Source organism: Triticum aestivum, chromosome 6B (assembly GCF_018294505.1).
Source record: "Triticum aestivum cultivar Chinese Spring chromosome 6B, IWGSC CS RefSeq v2.1, whole genome shotgun sequence".
Classification (NCBI taxonomy): Eukaryota; Viridiplantae; Streptophyta; class Magnoliopsida; order Poales; family Poaceae; genus Triticum; species Triticum aestivum.
The window spans coordinates 543,473,473-543,496,824 of record NC_057810.1 but is presented as its reverse complement, the minus strand read 5'-3'; the positions used below and the strand labels follow the sequence as shown (position 1 = coordinate 543,496,824).

At 45.0% G+C, this 23,352-nt stretch overlaps 1 protein-coding gene across 1 annotated transcript; it reads right to left on the bottom strand.

Annotated features, from left to right (window-relative positions):
• Positions 1-20,801: 20,801 nt before the first annotated feature.
• On the bottom strand, positions 20,802-22,623 carry LOC123137904 (protein MODIFYING WALL LIGNIN-1). The gene is made up of 3 exons (XM_044557789.1): positions 22,093-22,623; positions 21,771-21,982; positions 20,802-21,648 (listed from the first exon to the last, which is right to left on the bottom strand). Exons 1-3 carry the CDS (start codon positions 22,204-22,206, stop codon positions 21,339-21,341), a joined length of 636 nt encoding a protein of 211 aa, XP_044413724.1. The 5' UTR covers positions 22,207-22,623; the 3' UTR covers positions 20,802-21,338.
• Between the last annotated feature and the right edge of the window lie 729 nt (positions 22,624-23,352).

Below are 23,352 nucleotides of genomic sequence, written 5' to 3'. Positions count from 1 at the left end.
TTTATTGCGTGGGTTGCGAGTTCTTTGTTTGTTTGTGTAGGTGCGTTGGACTTTTGAGGAGCCTCCTACTGGATTGATACCTTGGTTCTCAAAAACTGAGGGAAATACTTACGCTACTATTGCTGCATCACCCTTTCCTCTTCAAGGAAAACCAACGCAAGCTCAAGACATAGCAAGAAGAAATTCTGGCGCCGTTGCCGGGGAGGTCTTCGCTCAAGTCAAGACATACCAAGTACCCATCACAAACTCATCTCCCTCGCATTTACATTATTTTCCATTTGCCTCTCGCTTTCCTCTCCCCCACTTCACCCTTGCCGTTTTATTCACCCTCTCTTTCCCTATCACCTCCTCTCTTTCTGCTTGCCTTTTTCTGTTTGCTTGTGTGTTGGATTACTTGTTGCCATGGCACAAGATAATACCAAATTGTGTGATTTCTCGAATACCAATAATAATGATTTCCTTAGTACTCCGATTGCTCCTCTTAATGATGTTGAGTCTTGTGAAATCAATACTGCTTTGCTGAATCTTGTTATGAAAGATCAATACGCCGGCCTTCCTAGTGAAGATGCCACTACTCATCTAAACAACTTTGTTGATTTGTGTGATATGCAAAATAAGAAATATACTGATAATGATATTGTTAAATTGAAGCTATTTCCGTTTTCACTTAGAGATCGTGCTAAAGCTTGGTTTTCATCTTTCCCTAAAAATATTATTGATTCTTGGAACAAGTGCAAATATGCTTTTATCTCTAAGTATTTTTCTCCCACTAAGATCATCACTCTTACGAACGATATTATGAATTTTAAACAACTTGATCATGAGCATGTTGCCCAATCTTGGGAAAGAATGAAATTGATGATTCGCAATTGCCCTATTCATGGTTTGAATTTATGGATGATCATACAAAAAATTTATGCCGGTTTGAACTTCGCTTCTAGAAATCTCTTAGATTCGGCCGCGGGAGGCACGTTTATGGAAATCACGTTAGGAGATGATACAAAACTTCTTGGTAATATTATGGCTAATTATTCTCAATGGCACACCGAAAGATCTTCTAGTAAACAAGTGCATGCTATAGAAGAAATCAATGTTTTGAGTGGAAAGATGGATGAACTTATGAAGTTGTTTGCTACTAAAAATACTCCTCTTGATCCCGGTGATATGCCTTTGTCTACTTTGATTGAAAATAATAATGAATCTATGGATGTGAATTTTGTTGGTAGGAATAGTTTTGGAAATAATGCTTATAGAGGAAATTTTAATTCTAGACCGTTCCCTAGTAATTCCTCTAATAATTATGGAAATTCCTACAATAATTCTTATGGTAATTTTAATAAGATGCCCTCTGATTTTTAGAATAGTGTGAAAGAATTTATGATTTCTCAAAAGAATTTTAATGCTTTGCTTGAAGAAAAATTGCTCAAAGTGGATGATTTGGCTAGGAACGCTGATAGACTTTCACTTGATGTTGATTCTCTTAAACTTAGATCTTCTTCCCCTAAGCATGATATCAATGAGTCTCTCAAAGTAATGAGATTTTCCATTGACGAGTGCAAGGAAAGAACCGCTAGATTGCGTGCTAAGAAAGGTAGCTTTATAAAGGCGTCTTCTTCTAGTTTCCATGAAAATAATGATGAGGATCTTAAAGTTATTGATGTGTCTCCTATTAGATCTTTGTTTTGCAATATGAATCTTGATAATAATGGGATTGAATATGAGTCAACTTTACCTAGAAGGCGTCCCAAAAATTCAGAGTTTTTAGATCTTGATGCTAAATTTGGTAAAAGTGGGATTGGAGAGGTCATGACTTTAAATAGCATTGAACCCACTATCTCGTATTTCAAGGAATTTGATTATGATAATTGTTCTTTAGAAGGTTGTATTTCCTTGTTGCAATCCGTTGTTAATTCTCCTCATGCTTATAGTCAAAATAAAGCTTTTACCAAACATATCGTTGATGCCTTGTTGCAATCTTATGATGAAAAACTTAATTTGGAAGTTTCTATACCTAGAAAACTTAATGATGAGTGGAAACCTACTATAAAGATTAGAATTAAAGATCATGAGTGTTTTGCTTTGTGTGATTTGGGTGCTAGTGTTTCCACGATTCCGAAAACTTTATGTGATATTCTAGGTTTCCATGATCTTGATGATTGCTCTTTAAATTTGTACCTTGCGGATTCCACCATTAAAAAGCCAATGGGAAGGATCAATGATGTCCTCATTGTTGCAAATAGAAATTTGGTGCCCGTAAATTTTATCGTTCTTGATATAGATTGCAATCTTTCTTGCCCTATTATTCTTGGTAGACCTTTCCTTAGAACGATTGGTGCGATTATTGATATGAAGGAAGGGAATATTAGATTCCAATTTCCATTAAAGAAAGGCATGGAGCACTTTCCAAGAAAGAAAGTCAAATTACCTTATGAATCTATCATGCGAGCTACTTATGAATCAAGTGCCAAAGATGGCACTACTTAGATCTATCTTCACTTTTATGCCTAGCTAGGGGCGTTAAACGATAGCGCTAGCGGGGAGGCAACCCAATTTTCTTTGTGTTTTTTGTTTTTGTTCCTGTTTAGTAATAAATTTTGCATCTACCTTCTGTTTAGATGTGTTTTTATCTTTTAGTTAGTGTTTGTGCCAAGTAGAACCTATAGGATAACCTATGATGATAGTTGATTTGATTCTGCTGAAAAACAGAAACTTTAGACACACGAATTTAATTTTGTTAAATCACAGAAACGTGATTTTGCGTTGATTATTTTTGCTGATGATCAATAGAAAATTTTTCCAGGACTTCCTATTTTTGTAGGAGTTTTAGAGTTCCAGAAGTATGCGTTAGTTACGGATTACTACAGACTGTTCTGTTTTTGACAGATTCTATTTTTCGTGTGTTGTTTGCTTATTTTGATGCATCTATGGCTAGTAAAATAGTTTATAAACCATAGAGAAGTTGGAATACAGTAGGTTTAACACCAAATTAAATAAATAATGAGTTCATTACAGTACCTTATGTGGTGGTTTTGTTTTCTTTCACTAACGGAGCTTATAAGATTTCCTATTGAGTTTTGTGTTGTGAAGTTCTCAAGTTTTGGGTAAAGCTTTGATGGACTATGGAATAAGGAGTGGCAAAAGCCTAAGCTTGGGGATGCCCTTGGAACCCCAAGATATTCAAGAATATCCAAAAGCCTAAGCTTGGGGATGCCCCGGGAAGGCATCCCCTCTTTCGACTTCGTTCATTGGTAACTTTACTTGGAGCTATATTTTTATTAGCCACATGATATGTGTTTTGCTTGGAGCGTCGTGCATCATATTAGTCTTTGATTTTTAGTTTACCACAGTCATCCTTGCTGTACACACCTTTTGGGAGAAGCCTATTTGATTAGAATTTATTAGAATATGCTATGTGCTTCACTTATATCTTTTGAGCTTGATAGTTTTTGCTCTAGTGCTTCACTTATATCTTTTAGAGCATGGCGGTGGCTTGACTTTATAGAAATTGCTAGTCTCTCATGCTTCACTTATATTATTTTGAGAGTCTTTTATAACAGCATGGTATTTTTCAATGGTTATAAAATTGGTCCTAGAATGGTAGGCATCTAAGTTGGGTATAATAAAAACTATCATAGGAAGTGAATTGGATGCTATGATCAATTTGATACTTGCTAATTGTTTTAAGATATGGAGGTAGTGATATTAAAGTCATGCTAGTTGGGTGATTATGAATTAAAAGAATGCTTGTGTTGAAGTTAGCAAGTCCCGTAGCATGCACGTATGGTTAAAGATGTGTAACAAATTTGAAACATGAAGTGTACCTGGCTTGTGCATCCTTATGAGTGGCGGTCGAGGACGAGCGATGGTCTTTTCCTACCAATCTATCCCCCTAGGAGCATGCGCGTAGTGCTTGATTTTTGATGACTTCTAAATTTTTGCAATAAGTATATGAGTTCTTTTGACTAATGTTGAGTCCATGGATTATACACACTTTTACCTTTCCACCATTGCTAGCCTCTTCGGTACCGTGCATTGCCCTTTCTCACCTTGAGAGTTGGTGTAAACTTCGCCGGTGCATCCAAATCCCGTGATACAATACGCTCTATCACACATAAACCTCCTTATATCTTCCTCAAAACAGCCACCATACCTACCTATTATGGTATTTCCATAGCCATTCCGAGATATATTGCCATGCAACTTTCCACCGTTTCGTTTATCATCATCATGACATACTTTGCTTTTGCCATATTGCCATTGCATGATCATGTAGTTGACATCGTATTTGTGGCAAAGCCACCATGCATTATTTTGCATACATGTCACTCTTGATTCATTACACCATCCCGGTACACCGCCGGAGGCATTCATATAGAGTCATATCTTGTTCTAGTTTCGAGTTGTAATTCATATGTTGTAATCAATGAAAGTGTGATGATCATCATTATTAGAGCATTGCCCAAAAAGAAAAAAAAGAAAAGGCCAAAATAAAAAAAGGAAGGCCCAAAAAAAGAAAAGAAAAAGAAGAAAAATGAAGAAAATAAATAAAAAGGGCAATGTTAGTATCTCTTTTTCCACACTTGTGCTTCAAAGTAGCACCTTGTTCTTCATGTAGTGAGTCTCATATATTGTGCTTCAAAGTAGCACCATGATTTTCATATACTGAGTCTCATATGTTGTCACTTTCATATACTAGTGGGAATTTTTCGTTATAGAACTTGGCTTGTATATTCTTACGATGGGCTTCCTCAAATGCCCTAGGTCTTCGTGAGCAAGCAAGTTGGATGCACACCCACTAGTTTTCTTTTGTTGAGCATTCATTTATAGCTCTAGTGCATCCGTTGCATGGCAATCCCTACTCCTCATGTTGACATCAATTGATGGGCATCTCCATAGCCCGTTGATTATCCTCGTCAATGTGAGACGTTCTCCTTTTTTGTCTTCTCCACACAATCCCATCATCATATTCTATTCCACCCATAGTGCTATATCCATGGCTCATGCTTATGTATTGCGTGAAGGTTGAAAAAGTTTGAGATTATTTAAGTATGAAACAATTGCTTGGCTTGTCATTGGGGGCATAGAAGTTGGATACATCTTTGTGTGACAAAAATGAAGCATAGCCTAACTATATGATTTTGTAGGGATGAACTTTCTTTTGCCATGTTATTTTGAGAAGACATGATTACTTTGATTAGTATGCTTGAAGTATTACTATTTCTTTTATCAATATTAACTTTTATTTTGAATCATTTGGATCTAAACATTCATGCCACAGTAAAGAAAATTACATTGAGAATTATGCTAGGTAGCATTCCACATCAAAAATTCTATTTTTATCATTTACCTACTCGAGGACGAGAAGGAATTAAGCTTGGGGATGCTTGATACGTCTCCAACGTATCTATAATTTTTGATTGTTCCATGCTATTATATTACCCCTTTTGGATGTTTATGGGCTTTATTTTACACATTTATATCATTTTTGGGACTAACCTACTAACCGGAGGCCCAGCCCGTATTGCTGTTTTTTGCCTATTTCAGTATTTCGAAGAAAAGGAATATCAAACGGAGTCCAAACGGAAAGAAATCTTCGGGAGCGTGATTTTTGGAACGAACATGATCCAGAGGAGTTGGAGTGCAAGTCAAGAAGTAGCCGAGGCCTCCATGAGATAGGAGGGCGCCCCCCCCCCTACAGGGCGCGCCCCCCTGTCTCGTGGGCCCCTCGGGCAGCCACCGACGTATTTCTTCCTCCTATATAAGCCTACGTACTCCGAAAACATCCAGGGAGCACCCGAAACATAATTTCCACCGCCGTAACCTTCTGTATCCGCGAGATCCCATCTTGGAGCCTTCGTCGGCGCTTCGCCGGAGGGGGAATCGACCATGGAGGGCTTCTACATCAACACCATAGCCTTTCCGATGAGTTGTGAGTAGTTTACCACAGACCTTCGGGTCCATAGTTATTAGCTAGATGGCTTCTTCTCTCTTTTTGGATCTCAATACAATGTTCTCACCTCTCTTGTGGAGATCTATTCGATGTAATCTCTTTTTGTGGTGTGTTTGTCGAGATCCGATGAATTGTGGGTTTATGATCAAGTTTATCTGTGAGAAATATTTGAATCTCCTTCGAATTCTTTTATGTATGATTGAGTTATCTTTGCAAGTCTCTTCGAATTATCAGTTTGGTTTGGCCTACTAGATTGATCTTTCTTGCCATGGGAGAAGTGCTTAGCTTTGGGTTCAATCTAGCGGTGTCCTTACCCAGTGACAAAAAGGGTTGTAAGGCACGTATTGTATTGTTGCCATCGAGGATAAAAATATGGGGTTTATATCATATTGCATGAGTTTATCCCTCTACATCATGTCATCTTGCTTAATGCGTTACTCTGTTCTTTGTGAACTTAATACTCTAGATGCAGGCAGGAGTCGGTCGATGTGTGGAGTAATAGTAGTAGTTGCAGGCAGGAGTCGGTCTACTTGTTGCGGATGTGATGCCTATATACATGATCATGCCTAGATAATCTCATAATTATTCGCTTTTCTATCAATTGCTCGACAGTAATTTGTTCACCCACCGTAATACTTATGCTATCTCGAGAGAAGCCTCTAGTGAAACCTATGGCCCCCGGGTCTATCTCTTATCATATTTGCTTCCAATCTATGTTTATTTGCATCTTTACCTTTTGCATCTATATTATAAAATACCAAAAATATATTTATCATATCATACTATCTCTATCAGATCTCACTTTCACAAGTGGCCGTGAAGGGATTGACAACCCCTTTATTGCGTTGGTTGCGAGTTCTTTGTTTGTTTGTGTAGGTGCGTGGGACTTTTGAGGAGCCTCCTACTGGATTGATACCTCGGTTCTCAAAAACGGAGGGAAATACTTACACTACTATTGCTGCATCACCCTTTCCTCTTCAAGGAAAACCAACGCAAGCTCAAGACGTAGCACGCCTCAGGGGCTCTTACTGGACCTCGGGCCGCTCACCTCCTGGCCTTGACCACGGCATCACGACCTGGCATACTAGCGACGGCTACAGCCTTCCAGGGGACCGGGACCTGTCAGCGTAGAGCGCCAAGTCGTCGCGAGGTTGGAAAGGGGGAACCAAGCCGGGACAGGACAAGCATTCGCACGATTTCATAACAAGGATAACATCAACAAAAGATGTCGAAAACCCTTTACACGCCCCCGCGCGGTGTTTTCTCGATTCCTCACAGGGAACAAAAGACGAGAACTCTGAGGGACCTTAACTACACGCGCCTTTGTAGCCGACGCCATCATCAACAGTGGGCCATGGGAGGCCGGCGCCAACCCCATCCAGATCAGCTATAACGACGGCCCGATGCTGCCGCCTTGCTCCGGGCGCAGCACGAGCTCGGGGGCACATAGCTGTCGTCGCTTGATAACCCACAAGTGTAGGGGATCGCAACAGCTTTCGAGGGTGAAGTACAACCCAAATTTATTGATTCGACACAAGGGGAGCCAAAGAATATTCTTGAGTATTAGCAGTTGAGTTGTCAATTCAACCACACCTGGATAACTTAGTATCTGCCGCAAAGTATTTAGTAGCAAAAGTGGTATGATAGTAATGGTAACAGTAGCAACAATAAAGGTAAATGTTTTGGGGGGTTTTGTAGTAGTTGTAACAGTAGCAACGGAAAAGTAAATAAGCGAAGAACAATATGTGAAAAGCTCGTAGGCAATGGATCAGTGATGGATAATTATGCCGGATGCGATTCCTCATGCAATAGTTATAACATAGAGTGATATAGAACTATCTCCCATTCATCAATGTAATGTAGGCATGTATTCCGTAAATAGTCATACGTGCTTATGGAAAAGAACTTGCATGGCATCTTTTGTCCTACCCTCCCGTGGCAGCGGGGTCCTAGTGGAAACTAAGGGATATTAAGGCCTCCTTTTAATAGAGAACCAGACCAAAGCATTAACACATAGTGAATACATGAAATCCTCAAACTACGGTCATCACCAAGAAGTATCCCGATTATTGTCACTTCGGGGTTGTCGGATCATAACACATAATAGGTGACTATAGACTTGCAAGATAGGATCAAGAACACACATATATTCATGAAAACATAATAGGTTCAGATCTGAAATCATGGCACTCGGGCCCTAGTGACAAGCATTAAGCATAGCAAAGTCATAGCAACATCAATCTCAGAACATAGTGGATACTAGGGATCAAACCCTAACAAAACTAACTTGATTACATGGTAAATCTCATCCAACCCATCACCGTCCAGCAAGCCTACGATGGAATTACTCACGCACGACGGTGAACATCCTGAAATTGGTGATGGAGGATGGTTGATGATGACGACGGCGACGAATCCCCCTCTCCGGAGCCCCGAACGGACTCCAGATCAGCCCTCCCGAGAGAGATTAGGGCTTGGCGGTGGCTCCGTGTCGTAAAACACGATGAAACTTTCTCCTTGATTTTTTTCTCCCCGAGACGGTATATATGGAGTTGGAGTTGAGGTCGGAGGAGGTCCGGGGGGCCCACGAGATAGGATGGCGCACCCTAGGGGGGCGCGCCCCCTGTCTCGTGGACAGCCCGTGGGCCCCCTGGCCTTGATTCTTTCGCCAAAAATTCTTATTAAATCTGAAAACTGCCTCCATGGATTTCCAGGACATTCCGAGAACTTTTCTTTTCTACACATAAAACAACATCATGGTAGTTCTGCTGAAAACAGCGTCAGTCCGGGTTAGTTTCATTCAAATCATGCAAGTTAGAGTCCAAAACAAGGTCAAAAGTGTTTGGAAAAGTAGATACGTTGGAGACATATCATCGCTCGTCTCCGGAGTCACGAAGAGCTCGGGAGAATTGCTGGACTCCCAAGCATCGTTGCTGCTGCTGGAGGAGCCGTTGGGGGAGCGAACGGCGGGGCCGGTCCCTGTCGCGTCAATGTCCGGACTGCCTCCTCTGGGGCAACACTCCAGGCGGCAGCCTTCCGCGTCGAAGACCTTGAAGAACAACGTGGAGGCGCCGTTGTGCTCGAAATAGATCACGAGGGCACCCCCCATTCGGCAGACCCGGGCGACTTCGCCCCAGCCCCGGGTCATGAAGATCTTGCTAGGGGCAACGACTTCAACCTCTGCTCCGGTCGCCGGAGCGCCATAGTCGGCATGCTGCAGCCAAAGCTCGAGAGGCACCCTCGGCGGCATCTCGGTGGCGAAGAACGAAGGGAAGCGGATCCAGGTTCTTGGAGGCATCACCGCATGCAGCATGAGCTCGCGAGAGGAGTCTGCGGCGTGGACTCTAGGAGCGACGGCGCGCGCCACCATGGTTCGTCGACCTCTCCTGCGGCGCGGGCGGCGTCGCTCGCTGTCCCTTTCTCTGGAGCCCTTGGCTTGGGCGTACAGGGGTAGTGGGAACACAGGAGGTGGTCGCTCGCACCAAGGCCTCGTCATCTCCAGCCTCATGACCTCACCGCCACGGCGGTGGGCCGGCCTCTTCTTCGGCGGAAGCGGGTCAGGTCCCTCCCGGGGAGCCTTCCCCTTCTCTTCGGCCGAGAATCTGCAGATCGGTGCCATTGGCGTCGAGGCTGGAGGTGAAGCAGGGAAGAAGAGGTAGGCGGAGCAAGAAGAGATGGGCAACGCGGGGTCTTGCCCCTCCGCATTTATAGCCAAAGGGAGGCCAACCGTCGACCTCCACGATCGCAGGTAATGATGAACTTTTTGCATGCAGCACAAACTCATCAAGTTGGGCAGTTGCCAAGGTAGCATGGGGAAGCGAAGACGCCCACGTCCAATCAGTCTCCACACGTCAACCAAGGTCGCAGGCTGTTGGGGCCCGCGGCACTCCGCACTTGCCCTTTGGCTTCGCTGCTAAGCCAAGTCCGAGCGCACCTTGGGCCCGGGGGCTACCGTCAGCGTTCTGGGAACGGGGGTCCCCAGACTTGCCTGCCTGCGGCCCGCGGCGTGGCTCAACCAGCGGCCCAGTATGGCCCGTCTCCATCAACCCAACACTCAAGACCCTCGCGAGGGGCTAAGCCTTGTGGGGCGGATGACACAAGGCCTCCTCAGGGGCGGCCTCACCAGGCAGGCTCGCGAGGAGGCGGATAGATCAAGGCAAGGGGTACCTCGCGAGGTGCCCATGAGGCAAGCCATCACGACCAAGGCCAGGCGGGCGCCAGCCAGCGCAGTGTCCTCGTTTCCCCTTTGGTGCAAAGGGGGCAAGCGCAGGCGCGGAGTACCGAGGCATCAGGCAAAGTTTTCTATATCGGTGCAACGAGACCAAGACCAGCAGGACGGTAGGACGGAGGTCATCATGGAGCCCAAGACGGCGTCACCACCAGTGCCTTTGGCAGACGAAGACCACCTTTAGTCAGGATAGCCTGTACTATCTGTCCCCTTTCAAAATGGCCGTTGTCGGAACCCTTCCCGCTCAATATTTGGGAAGAGGACAAGGGCCTCTATAAATAGGGCTAGCTACCACAGTAGGAAAGGAGTTAAGTTCATTCGCACACCACACCACCACAAGAACACCTCTCCTCGCGAGGCTGTTCTTCCCCTGTACTGTTCATGACCAGCCCAAGAGGCAATCCACCACCACACACAGGAGTAGGGTATTACACCACAACGGTGGCCCGAACCTGTATAAATCTTGTGTCTCTTGTGCTGTGAGTTCATCGAGTTAGCTTAGAGATCGCGGCGAGGCTGAGGGCATGTTTCAGTAGGGGGAAATCTTCGTGCGCACCCCAGAGTTTGAACCTTAAGGGTTTTGCTAGAACCCGATATCCGACAACAACCAGTAGATGTTCTCCCCAAGGCGCCTATCTGCTCGAGCCGGTGGTCTTGATGGATCTTTCTTACCATAGTGGAAGAGGCAACATCGTTGCCGGCGTAGTCACCATTGACGCCGCTAAGCGCATGATGCATAGCAGGTCTTCGACGAAATATTTAAGCCATATATAAGTATTACTTTGCTAAATTTAAGAGATCAGCTAGAACCGGTCAAAATTTAGTGGAGTAAAATACTCCACTAAGCTACTCGACCATTTACTCCTATAGCGGGGCTCATTCTTTATTGAAATTGCTTTACACATGATCTTTGTACATACGATCTGATGTGTCTCTACTAGACTCCATGCTGCATTCTTGTTCTTTTCCCGATGGAGCTGGTTAATTGGACGAAAGCACATGCAATAACAATCGTACATGTATTCGATTATTTATGAGGTAATAGCATTCCAGGTACCCTAACTTGCACAGAATGTGATGATTTAGTCCCAAACTTGCAAAACTTCACTCCACCATACCCCAACTTGCACCTCATGTGATGATTTAGTCCCAGGCCAATCACAGCTTGACAATTGGCAGCCAGGTGGCTGGACCAGTCAGCGCACGCACTTTTGCAGAAACCCCCTTCCTTTTTCCCTATTCAACCCGCACTCTCTCCACCTGAATTAAATCAGTCGGAATGAATCCACCTCGCGTCCGCCTCTGTTCCCCTCGTGCTCATCTGCCCCCCTACTCAGCTCCAGCTCCATCTCCACACTGACAGCAAGCTCGCCACTGCCGTCCAGCTTCAGTTCCGGCGTCATGGTCTCCTGGTCGGACGGTTCGTCCTTGGCGTCTTCTTAGGACGGTGACTCAGTCACCAGTCAGGTTACCGCCGGCTCCCCCATGGCAATGCAGTTAGGGTTAGGGTTTGCCGATTTGTTGGCCAGAGCCTGAAGATGCTGATTTGCTGATTTGTAATTCTTGTAGGCACCTGCCACCATCTTCTACTCAGAATGGAGAGGACCTGCTACTGAATTTACGTTTAGATGTGAGCACCAATGTGTGTGAGAGAAGTTTGTTTCGTTCGATTCAGTGGATAGTGGCAGGAGATTTTTAGCATGTGCACAGAGGGTTAGTAGTTAGCTATCTCATATTGCATTGTGTGTTAATTGCTTGTTAAGGTCAGTCAAATGTTAAGTTCAGTTAAGTGTTAAGTTCAGTTAAGTGTTAAGTTCAGTTAACTGTTAAGTCCAGTCAACTCTTAAGTTCGGTTAACTGTTAAGTTCAATGTCAACTCTTACTTTCAGTTAACTGTTAAGTTCACTATGATGAGAAGAAGCAACAAGTGAAGATGATTTTTTTGTACTGAATATCATTGCACTGCACCAATTCTTATCTCTTTTTTGTCAAATCCATAGGAGATTCCTAAATGCCAGTATGTTGAGTGGATTGACCCTGAGTGGCCTGCCCAACTGAAGATGAGCCTAGCAAGGATTTGGGGCATGTATGAGGATGAGAACAAGCTTGGGGTGAGAGAAAATGTAGTTAATGCTGAAGAAAATTATAGGGTTGTGAAAGAGAAGAAAAATATGGAAAAAGATCTGAGATTTTTTAAACTAGATTTTGCTAAGATGGTGGCTGACAAGGAGCAGGCAATTACTGAATTGGGCAATGCAAGACTTGATCTTTCTGACCTAAAGCAAGAGCTTGGGAAGAAGAAAATGTCTGACAAATCTATCACTAGCATTCATCAGGTTGTGAGGGCTAAGGTAGAGAAAGAGAGGGATGAGATGAAGCAACAGATGGACAACATGAAGGAAGAGATGGACAAAGTGGTGTCATAGAGGGATGAGTTGAAGAAGGAGAAGAAAAAACTAGAGTACATGATTGGTGATTTATTGAGGCACAAGGAGGATACCAAGAGCAAGATAAGGAGGGTGAAGGAGATCTTAGATGAGTTTGAGTAATTCATTATTGGTGTAATGCTGCCTTAAGTTGGAGCTATTAATTAGTTTTACTCCTTTAGTGAACTTGGTGAATTTGTATGCCAATATTATGTACTGCACTGAATTTGTGTGTCTGCTTTTGGTGGCAAAACGGTGGCATTCATTGCCCTTTTTGTAACTTAACTAAACTAGCACTATGTTGTTCTAGTTAACTGAATGTGCTCAATGAGCTAGTTATTTGAATTTTAATGCATGTTGTTGTAGTGAACTGAATTTTATTGCCTATAGTTAACTGAATTTTAATGCATGTCGTAGTAGTTAACTAAATTTTATTGCATGTAGTTAACTGAATGTTGCTGCTCATTGAGTGTGGAACACTGTGTTCTGCCAATTCTACTAAAATTAGGTAAAAAGAATATTTCAAAAATTGTGTGCCTGGGGCTCGAACCCAGGACATGTTGTTACAATCACTGAGATCAATGCCAATAGACTAGTAGTAGTGATTTATTAGGATGTAGGTAACTATGTAGTTATTATAGGTGTTAACTGATTTGCAAAATAATGACATGTTGTTAACTAAAATTTGGTTAGGTGAGTTTGGGTTCATTTAACTGTTTTTTTGTTATAGTTTTTATTTGGTTAACTGAATTTGGGTTCAGTTAACTGTTTTTTAGTTAACTGACTTTGGGTTTAGTTAACTGAATTTGGGTTCAGTTAACTGTTTTTTGTTCAGCAATCTAAAACATGCATACACTGCATCATGGAGAACACATAGGTAGAAAGGATTTCATTAAGTTTGCACATACATTTCATACACTACATCATGGAGCACAGAAGAAGGGGGATTAGGATTTATTACATTGCATTCATCGAAACATTTCATACATAGGTAGATCTATGAGCAGCTCAATCTTCTGGGTAGAGAATCCTAGTCCACCTCATCCTAGCGACCTGAAAAGTATGAAAATTTCCTTCCTCCTTGCCCAGTAGATGATATCATCATCATTAGGGTTTGAGCCAGGGGGAATGCTCCAGGAATTGCTCAATGTCCTCGCGGTTGCGTCCTACAAGGATCCTCTGACCCAGCTGCCTTCTCTCCCTCCTTGCCTCTCTGCGCCTACCTCTCTGGACCTGTTCTTCTTCATCTACGACCTCTCCAAGATCCATGTCTCCTAGGGTTTTCTTTGGCGGCTGGGGGGAAGGAGAAGGGATGTGTTTCGCTTTGACTGATGTTTCTGCCGATTGGGGGTGCTTTATATAGGAGAAATGGTGGCTGGTAGGTAGGCAGTAGATTAATGGTGGTAGGTAGGCCCAATATTAGAGTCAAATATTAGTGACAAAAGTAAAAAAAACAGCCCATTATTAGGCTCACAATGCTTACTTAGTTCACTGAATTTTAACTAAGCTTAACTGAATTTGACTGGTAATTTTAACTAAATTTTAACTAAACTTAACTGAATTGTACTGAATTATACTGAATTTGACTGATAATTTTAACTGAATTGTACTGAACTTTCACTAAATATTAACTTAATTGAGCTGAACTTGCACTGGATTCTAACTGAATTGATCTTAACAGAATTTTCATTGAAAATTGTTTGATAACTGAATTTTTGCTATTTATAGTAAGTGCTACATTTGGTCTGTCAAACTATCCACATGCAAATAGAAACAAACAAAGCAGTACAATGCAACATTTTAAGCAAAGCAAAGCAGTGCAACACACCATATTTTAGGCAAACCACTCCAGTTGCATACCAACATCATACAGATTCATAGTCCACTTTCCTAACGACATAATTACAGATAACTTATGTGCTTTATATAGTAGCACACCTAACCATAGCATGTCCAAAAGAGTTGTAACTTATATGATGTGATTATATAACAGCATACCTAGCTAACAAGACCATCTTACTAACTTATATGCTTTGATATATCAGCATTCCTAGCTAACAACTTCATATTTCTAACTTATATGCTGTGATATAACAGCATACCTAAGCAGCACCATTTGCAGACACACCTTAACAGTTCTGCAGCACCATCTTCACTCCTTGAGCAGCTTCAGGCACTCAGAGCGGCGCACCTCCAGAACTGTCGTCTTCACTGCTGCTCTCTTCTTCTTCTTCACTTCTTGAACTGCAGGCGCCGCCACACCCTCCTCCTCAACCTCCTGCTTGATGATGCCGGATTCAGGAAGATCTAGCAGGTCGTCCACCTCAATGGGAAGGTTGCGGCCACCCTCCATGGCGGCTCCGACCAGCGCAATGATCTGCACCGTCGGCTCATCGTCTGATAGCACGACGACCTCTGGCACCTCCTCGTCAGATGACTCATCCTCAGAGTCGTCGTCTGGCCTCAGGAGGACATATGGACCTTGGCGGTCCCAGTAGGTGGCGTTGACGGGCGCCGGCAGGCAAGCATGACATCGACGACGTGCTCGGTCCTGGACACAACGCGCTCTGCATCCGCCTGGGCCGGTGCCGCGGTGGATGAGTGGTACATCCACCAGCGGGCGCTGGCTGGGCTCGGGGGAGTGCTGAACCTCGCACATTGCCCACAGGAGGATGGTCGCCAGAGGAACGTGGAAGCCGTCGGGGAAGGCACGACGCTTCTCATCATCCGTCATCACCTTGACGAGACTGCGCGCATGGATCCGCATCATCCGAACACTTGGGAACCACCGCACATTATCCCTATATTGCGCGCGAATCTCCTGGTTGTCACCGGCCAGCTCTTCAAGGGCTTTTTGCCATTCGAGACTCTGGTCCATGGCGGCGGTGGCGGTGGCATGGTCGTCGAGACAGGTTTCTTGGGTGGTAAACAGAGAAGTGGGGGAGGAGTGGGGTGTGCGAGCAGTGAGTGGAGAGGGAGAATGGCAGGTTGACATGTCTTAAAGGAGAGGAAACCGAAACGACAACGCTACGCTACGCACGGTCGTCAGGTAGAGGCCGTAATGCACGCTAAACTGCAGGACAAATAAAATAACAATATGTACATACGAAGGTGCTATCAAAACAAATCACTACCTCTATCCCACTGGCATTGCACGCAGCGTTATAAACCCCAGGTCCTAGGTTCGAGCCCCATACCTGCATTTTTTGTTTTCAATTTTTTAACTAAATCATTGTGCATAGTCAGTAAATTAGCTCATTGTGCACTGAAATTTGTTTTCATTTTTTTAAAACTTCATCATTGTGCACATGTAGTTAACTAGAACAACATGCATCAAATTTTATTGCCTGTAGTTAACTGAATTTTTGAAATATTTTTTGTTTACCTAATTTTAGTAGAATTTGCAGAACACGGTGTTCCACACTTAGTGAGCAGCAACATTCAGTTAATTTGCAGCAAAATTTCACTGCCCAGAAAGCTAACAACAAAATATGAATAACATCAGATTCAGTGAGCAGCAACATTCAGTTAACTTTCAAATTCAGTTAACACCTATTTTTAATATTTAATTACAAAAAGGGCAATGTCTGTCATGGTTTGCCATCAAAAAAGTGGGCACCGTATGCCACATTTTGCCTTCAAAAAAGAGGCAAGGTATGCCACAGTTTGACATAACAAAACAAAGGCTAGTTTATGAGTTACATAAGTATTGGCCTTTTCAAAAAATGGCACTGAGAATTGCCAGTAGATCAGGCAGCAGGAAAATCTTCAGGAGGAGCATTGAGGTCTGGAATTTGACTGCCCATGTCTTCTCCAAACAGCAGCCACCATGACCTCTCACCTAGAATTCTTCCTCTCCCTATCCCTGCACCTGCATGTCTTCCTCCTCTCCCTCTCCATGCATGCACATTCCTGCCTCCTCTCCCTCTCCCAGCTTCTGCATTTGCTCCTCTCCCTCTTCCTGGAGCTGCATCTGCACTGGCACCTCTTCCTGGAGCTGAAACTGCACTTGCTCCTCTCCCTCTTCCTGGAGCTGCATCTGCACTGGCACCTCTTCCTGGAGGTGAGACTGCACTTGCTCCTCTACCTTTTCTTGCATTTGGATGTACCTCACCTCTGCCTCTCCTTTTCTTTCCTCTTGCAATGTCAGCTTCAATCCTTGCCCTTGTCTGCCTAGCAATATTCATTTCTATAGTCACCCTGGGTTGTGGTATTTCAGCCCCTGCAGCAGCAACAAATGAAGAGAGCTTAGGCAGTGGGCCATGGACCCTTTGAGGAGCTCTTCTTGCTCCTTCCCTGCTGGCCATGTCAAAAACCATACTGGTTGGTGACTCTGCAGGATCCAACCTAGGATCTGGCCTGTTTGGAAAGATGTTCTACAAAGATTTTTTTTTCTAGATAAGCTCATTTTAGGCAGTTAACCACATTTCATTCAGTAGAGCCAACTGTAAAAAATGAAATGCAACAGAAGCATACCTGAAGAAATGTTGGGTCATCATAGTTCTCATGAACAAGCTCTACTCCTTCTGCAATTAGTGCTTCCTGCCATCTGTAGTGCCCTTTCCTGTTGTAGTCAGCTCTGCCACAAATTGAGAAGTGCATTGTCACACCTTTTTTGTTCAAATATCTAACACCATTCTTGCTTCCCTTCTCTTCTGGTGTTTTCTTCATATTTTTCTTTGGCCTTCCCAACTGTTTAGTGAAAACTGGTGGATATACTTTGTAACCATTCTGTTTCTCCCAATGCTTTGGATCTCTAAGTGGAACCAGAGTGTATCCATATGCTTTCAGATAATTCTCCACAGTGTAGCAGTCATGAACCATTGTCTCAGGGTCAATTCTCTCCTCCCTACAGCATCCTATACTATGGCCACATGGTACTCCAGACAGCTGCCATCTCCTGCAGTCACAAGTGTGCAAGCACAAGTCAACTGTGTAACATGAGTTACCACACTGAACTCTGAACAATTATTGGCCAACTTCTAAGACATGACAATTAGCAGCAAACTCAGTATTCTTGTCTAGTTTCTTCTTGATCTTTGGGCATATTCTCTGCCCTGCCCACTTCTCTATGGCCTCTTTCTGTTTACTCACTAGCCTTTGCATGATCTTGTAAAAAATATATTTCAGCATTGACAGCACTGGCATTTATCTGCCCTCCAGAATGTAGCTGTTAAATACTTCAGAGTTATTGTTCAGCAGAATATCACACTTGGAAAAGACACTAAAAATGATTTACACCATGTCTTTGGATCAAGTCTTTCAGTGCAGTGGAAGGCAGTTGCACTGTGTCCATCCATTTTCTCACAGTTTTTGCTCCACTTCACCCTGTTTGGTGTTCTTCCAATGGCCCACAGATCTTGCTTCAGCAACTCTCCTTTGTTCTTCTCATTGAAATTCTGATAAATATGCCTAACACAAAACCTATGCTCAGCATCTGGCCAGGTTTTTTGCACAATATTGATCAAACCTTTCTGCTTGTCACTCAAAATAGTGAAAGGAGCAGTATTTGTGATGTTAAGGTCATCTCTCAAAGTAGTGAGAAACCACTCCCAAGAACTTGTGCACTCTACTTATACCCAAACCATTGCAATGGGGAAAATGTAGTCATTAGGATCAATACCTATTGCACTAAGCAACACTCCTTTAAACCTATTTTTCATGTGACAACCATCAATGAAAATAATAGGCCTGCATCCCTTGAGCCACCCCCTTTTACATGCATCATAAGACCAATATAGAGTTTTCAGACATTTCCTGCCCAGTGGGAAATCTTTGTCTTTGACAAGCTCAGTTGATAGAAGAAATGTAGACCCAGGATTGGTATTCCTCAATTCATGACCATAGTCCCAAAGCCTACTGAATTGCTCTTCTTCATCACCATGGATCTCCTTAAGTGCTCCAGTTCTTGCCCTAGCTAGCTTCCATCTATTAGGGGTGACGTGAAATTCTTTGGTGATCTTTCTTGAAAATGTACCTAGTGACATCTTCTGGTCATCTCTGAACTCATCTATGAAGTACTTGCACAGGAATTTTGCCGTCAGTGACCTTATCTTCCATTTCTTCTGACATATATGTTCTCCATAGTAAGTCTTGATGACAAATCCCCCTGTCCTATTGTCATTGCCAGCATACAGGTACCATGGGCAACCATTTTCACAAACTGCTTCAAGTCTCCTCTTGTCATTCTTTATCTTCTTGATCTACATTCTGTTTCTAACTGAATATGTAGTCAGTGCATGTCTTAGCTCAACCACATTAGCAAATACCATCCCTACTTTAAACACAGGAGAAATCATGTCCACCTTTGCATTGAAAGTTTTAAACTTGTACCTAAGTTCATGTACTTGCTTAGTTGATAGGTTGAGATCTTCATCCTCAAGCAAGTATTCAGGCTCCACATCATCCTCATCCTGATCAGCTTCTTCATCAACATCAAAGTCAATGTTGTCATCATAAAGATCATCATCACCATCATCTATGTCATAGTCACTGTCACTAAAATCAGAATCTGAAACAACTACATCTTCAATAAATGTTTCTCCATCTTCAGTTAGCATGTTGTGCTCAGCACCCTCAATAATCAAACTCTGTGGGTCTGTTCCAATTGGTGCAATCTCTGACAAGGGATCTTCAGTTAGCATGTTGTGCTCAGCACCCTCACTAAGCAAACTCTGGGTCTGTTCCATTTGCTGCAATCTTTGACAAAGGATCTTCTACAAAGACTGAAACTAGGCTATGGGAAGGGGATGCACTTGCTGCTGCAAAACTTGTTGTTGTTGTTATCAAAGATAGGGGCAATGTGCACACCAAGTCAGACCTGAAGTTGCTGATGAAATTTGCATGGTCAACCATGACTACAAGCATCTTATGCCCAGCACTAGCTCTGGTCATATGCTGCACATCCTCATCACTGCTAATTCTGATCAAACCATCTGAGATTGGTTTATTTGGTTTGCTGAAGTAAATGATGTGCTCACTCACAGGATATCCCAACCAAATCAAGTGTTGTTCAAGGAATGCATAGGAGAAAGTGCCAGAGTCAACATAGTCTAGCACCTCAACAGAAGGGTTCCAGTACTCCAGGTTACTGATTGGGCCACAGAAAATTCCACCATGCTCAAGTTCCAGTGTAAAAAATGGACTGTCCACCCTTTCTCCAGTTGTTGTATCACACACTGTATTCAAAACAAAGATGCATCAGATTTAACATACTTGAACAACAGCTTAAGGTTCAGTTAACTGAACCTTTCAGTTAACTACAGTAAGCTAAAAAGATTCAGTTAACTATAGTACTTGACAAAATTCCGATAACTACAGTAACTGAAAAAATTCAATTAACTACAGTAACTGAACATATTCATTGAACTACAGATAACTGAACATATTCAGTGAACTAAATATAAACTAACCATAAATGAAATGCAACATTAGCACACCATTAACAAAACCATTCAATTCACTGAAACTTCGCTGCACATACCATTAGCATTACCAAAACTATACTAAATGGTGTATAACAAAATAGCCAAGTTTATACTCTGTACAAAACATCTTCAACAACAAAAAGGAGTTAAATTTCACAACACAAACTGATGCTTGAGTAGAGTACAAGCTAAAGCAAAACGAAAAGCCAACTACAAAGGCATAAACATCTAATTTGTCCGCCATAAACCCTAGCTATCATGTCGAACCCAAACCTAAATTCATCGGCTGAAACCCTAGCTCCACTTCGCCATACATGATCCTAAGCAAAAAAACACCACTACACGACCCTGATTCGGGCACAAATGGACGCAATTCGAGCTGCAAACGGCAGGGCGACGAGCTCAGAGCAAAGCAGAGGCGGGGCGACGAGGAGAGGGAGGAAAAGAAAGCAGAGGCTGAGCGACGAGCTCACAGTAATCAGGAGGGAAGATACCGAACGGCCGGACGAGATGAGAAGATCCCGGCGTCTCCACGCCGCCGGCGAACGGCGGCGACAACGCCTTCGTCGCTGACGTCACCATCGCCCAGCCAGCCCGTGAGCTCTGTCGCCCCGACAGCGACCAAGTGAACCCTCTCGAACGGACACGAGGTGGATTCCGACAGATTTAATTCAGGTGGAGGTGGAGTGCGGGTTGATTAAAGAAAATGGCAGGGGGATTCTGCAAAAGTGCGTGCGCTGACCGGTCCAGCCACCTGGCTGCCAATTGGCGTGATTGGTCTGGGACTAAATCATCACATGAGGTGCAAGTTGGGGTATGGTAGAGTGATGTTTTGCAAGTTTGGGACTAAATCATCATATTCTATGCAAGTTAGGGTACCTGGGTGCTATTACCTCACTATTTATGGATCGGCTGGAGATGCTCACTAGCCGCCAATCGATGTTAGTGCTCAAAATGGCAGCAGAGCACAAACCCGAGTAATTTCTGTTCTGTTCTGTACGATCCTTGAGGATCTTTCCTTCTTACCAGTTCGGTAATGTCATTTACAATTTGCACGGCGACGTCAGTAAACGTGTCAGTAATTATGTACTGTGTCCCTCCCATCCAACCCACCGGCAGTACTCCCGAGATCGCCTTTCTCAGCTTTGCCAGCCTACCAAGATGCCCCCACCCGAGACCAAAAGGAGAGGAAGATGCCCCACTCGGCTTGGCCTTTGCGGGACGAACAGCGAAGCGTGCCATCGACCTCTCCACCGGTTGGCCCGCCCCGCCCTCGTGTCCGATCGATCTGCCGATGCCAGCACCGATCATTGCTTGGATCGCCTGCCCGGCTGTTCCGCGCCCGCGCCTGTTGCCGCGTCGACACGGATGGTAGTTGTGCGGGCGGCGTCTCCTCTTGCGCACGCCGTCGTGCTCGAGCCACCCCCCGCGGTTTTGGTGGCGAAGGTGAGGCCGAGGATGAGGAGCGCCGTGATGACGACCAGCGCGGCGGCGCCGCCGAACACGCCGTTCCTAGCGATGTAGCAGTCGCCGTCCATCCACCCCCGGCCGTAGCGCTGCCCGCTGTTCATGCTCGCCGCCGTCGCCAGCAGGATAACGGCCAGAGCGAAGCACACCCTGCACGAACGCACGCCACCGTCTCGTCAGCGATTTGGCTCGGCCACACAGAATTCTCATGTGGTGCTTTGGCGCGTATTTATTTTTCCACCATGGTCATATTACACCGTAACTGCACGTACCATGAGAGGGCCAGCAGTGCGACGGGCGCGACGCGGCCTCTGGTGGCGACGGACTTGCTGGGCTTGGAGCTGGAGGCGCACATGGTGGTCGCCGCCGCGGTGGTGCCGACGAGCTGCGCGACGGAGAGGAAGGCGATGGCCGCGACGCCCAATTCGAAGGCGGAGCTCTTGGGCAGGGAGCAGAGGCTGCCGTCCAGCTTCATGTCCTCGTCCTGATCGAGCAACCGACAGGCAGGCGATTCAGATCCGATCCGGGAACCGGAGCCTCTCGCCAATTGCAACACGACGAGCGCAACAAAGAGAGCAGGAGCAGGAGCCTGACCTTGACTCTGCGGAACTCGGCGGCGAGGGAGCAGGAGAAGGCGGTGGCGCAGAGCAGGACGACGATGCCGCAGACCGCGGCCCGGCAGGACAGCCCTCTTCCTCCCTTCTCCATCACCACCGGACGAGCCCGAGCTGAAACCCGAGCTGCTGCGTACCCAATTCACGGCTACCTCGCTTTCCCTTCCAGGAATTCAGACGCAATGATCCGCGACATGGCCGCGAATATATACCAGCGAATTATGCGACCAACGACCAATCAGACACCGTTGGTGGCGGCGGGAGACGACGGAAGCAGAGGCGGAGGAGGGAGACCGGGTGCTAAACAAACCGTTGAAAAACGTATGGATTCGTCCACCCGTATGGACCGCTGCCTAGGTAAAGCTTTGTGGCCGCGTGCTGGCTGGCTAGGAAGGAATTGGCAGGAGAGGAGGCTCGGGTCCCATGTTGATGGGCGGACGAACTGACCCGGCGGCGAACGGTTTGGTCAAAACCGGATAAGGGGGTTCCTTGCTTGGGGGAGGTGAGAGCTAGGAAAGCCGAAAGCCTGCACGGAACGAATCATACGCACACGTACGCACCATAGTGGCTTGTCCTAATCGGCCTACGTCCGCAGCCCACTTGCGGTTGTTTACATGCATGCATGATAGCCAGTCGTGTCGTGATCACGCCACCCGAATGGCCGGGTAAAACACGAGCTACTTATTATGACCGCTGCTTGTGCGTGCGAAAGATCCAAAAGGCGAAATCCAGAGAAAGGCCCCCGGCACGGGAGGACAGTATCCATGGTAATCCTCTTCCTTCGCTGTCGTGCCGCGCGACTTTGCACTCGACTGCTCTGGCGGGCGCTGTGCGGAATGGATCTTCCCCGGCGATGGACGGTTAGGTTGTCAATACTACACCTTGCTATTCATCAATCATGGTGGATTACCAGCAATTCGAGCTACAATTGAGGATCGACGAAGGGGATCGAGACTCTCTTGAGCTACACGCACAAGCCGTGCCCCGGCTTCTAGCCGTTCCGCCAACCTGGCCCTACTCACGCACACCCACTCGTTTAAGTATCAGTTACAGCGATATGAGCCCATTCAGGCCCAGCAAGCCTAGCGGGCCGCTGAGGCTTGCAACGGGGCCTGGCTGGAGCTTGAATCTTGGTTCCCGCTCCGCCTGTTCACCTGGAGGCTCTTGATCATTGACAACCCCTCCTCCCTTAGAAACGGCTTGTCCCCAAGCCGGTGCTCTAGGAAACAGCTGCTTGAGG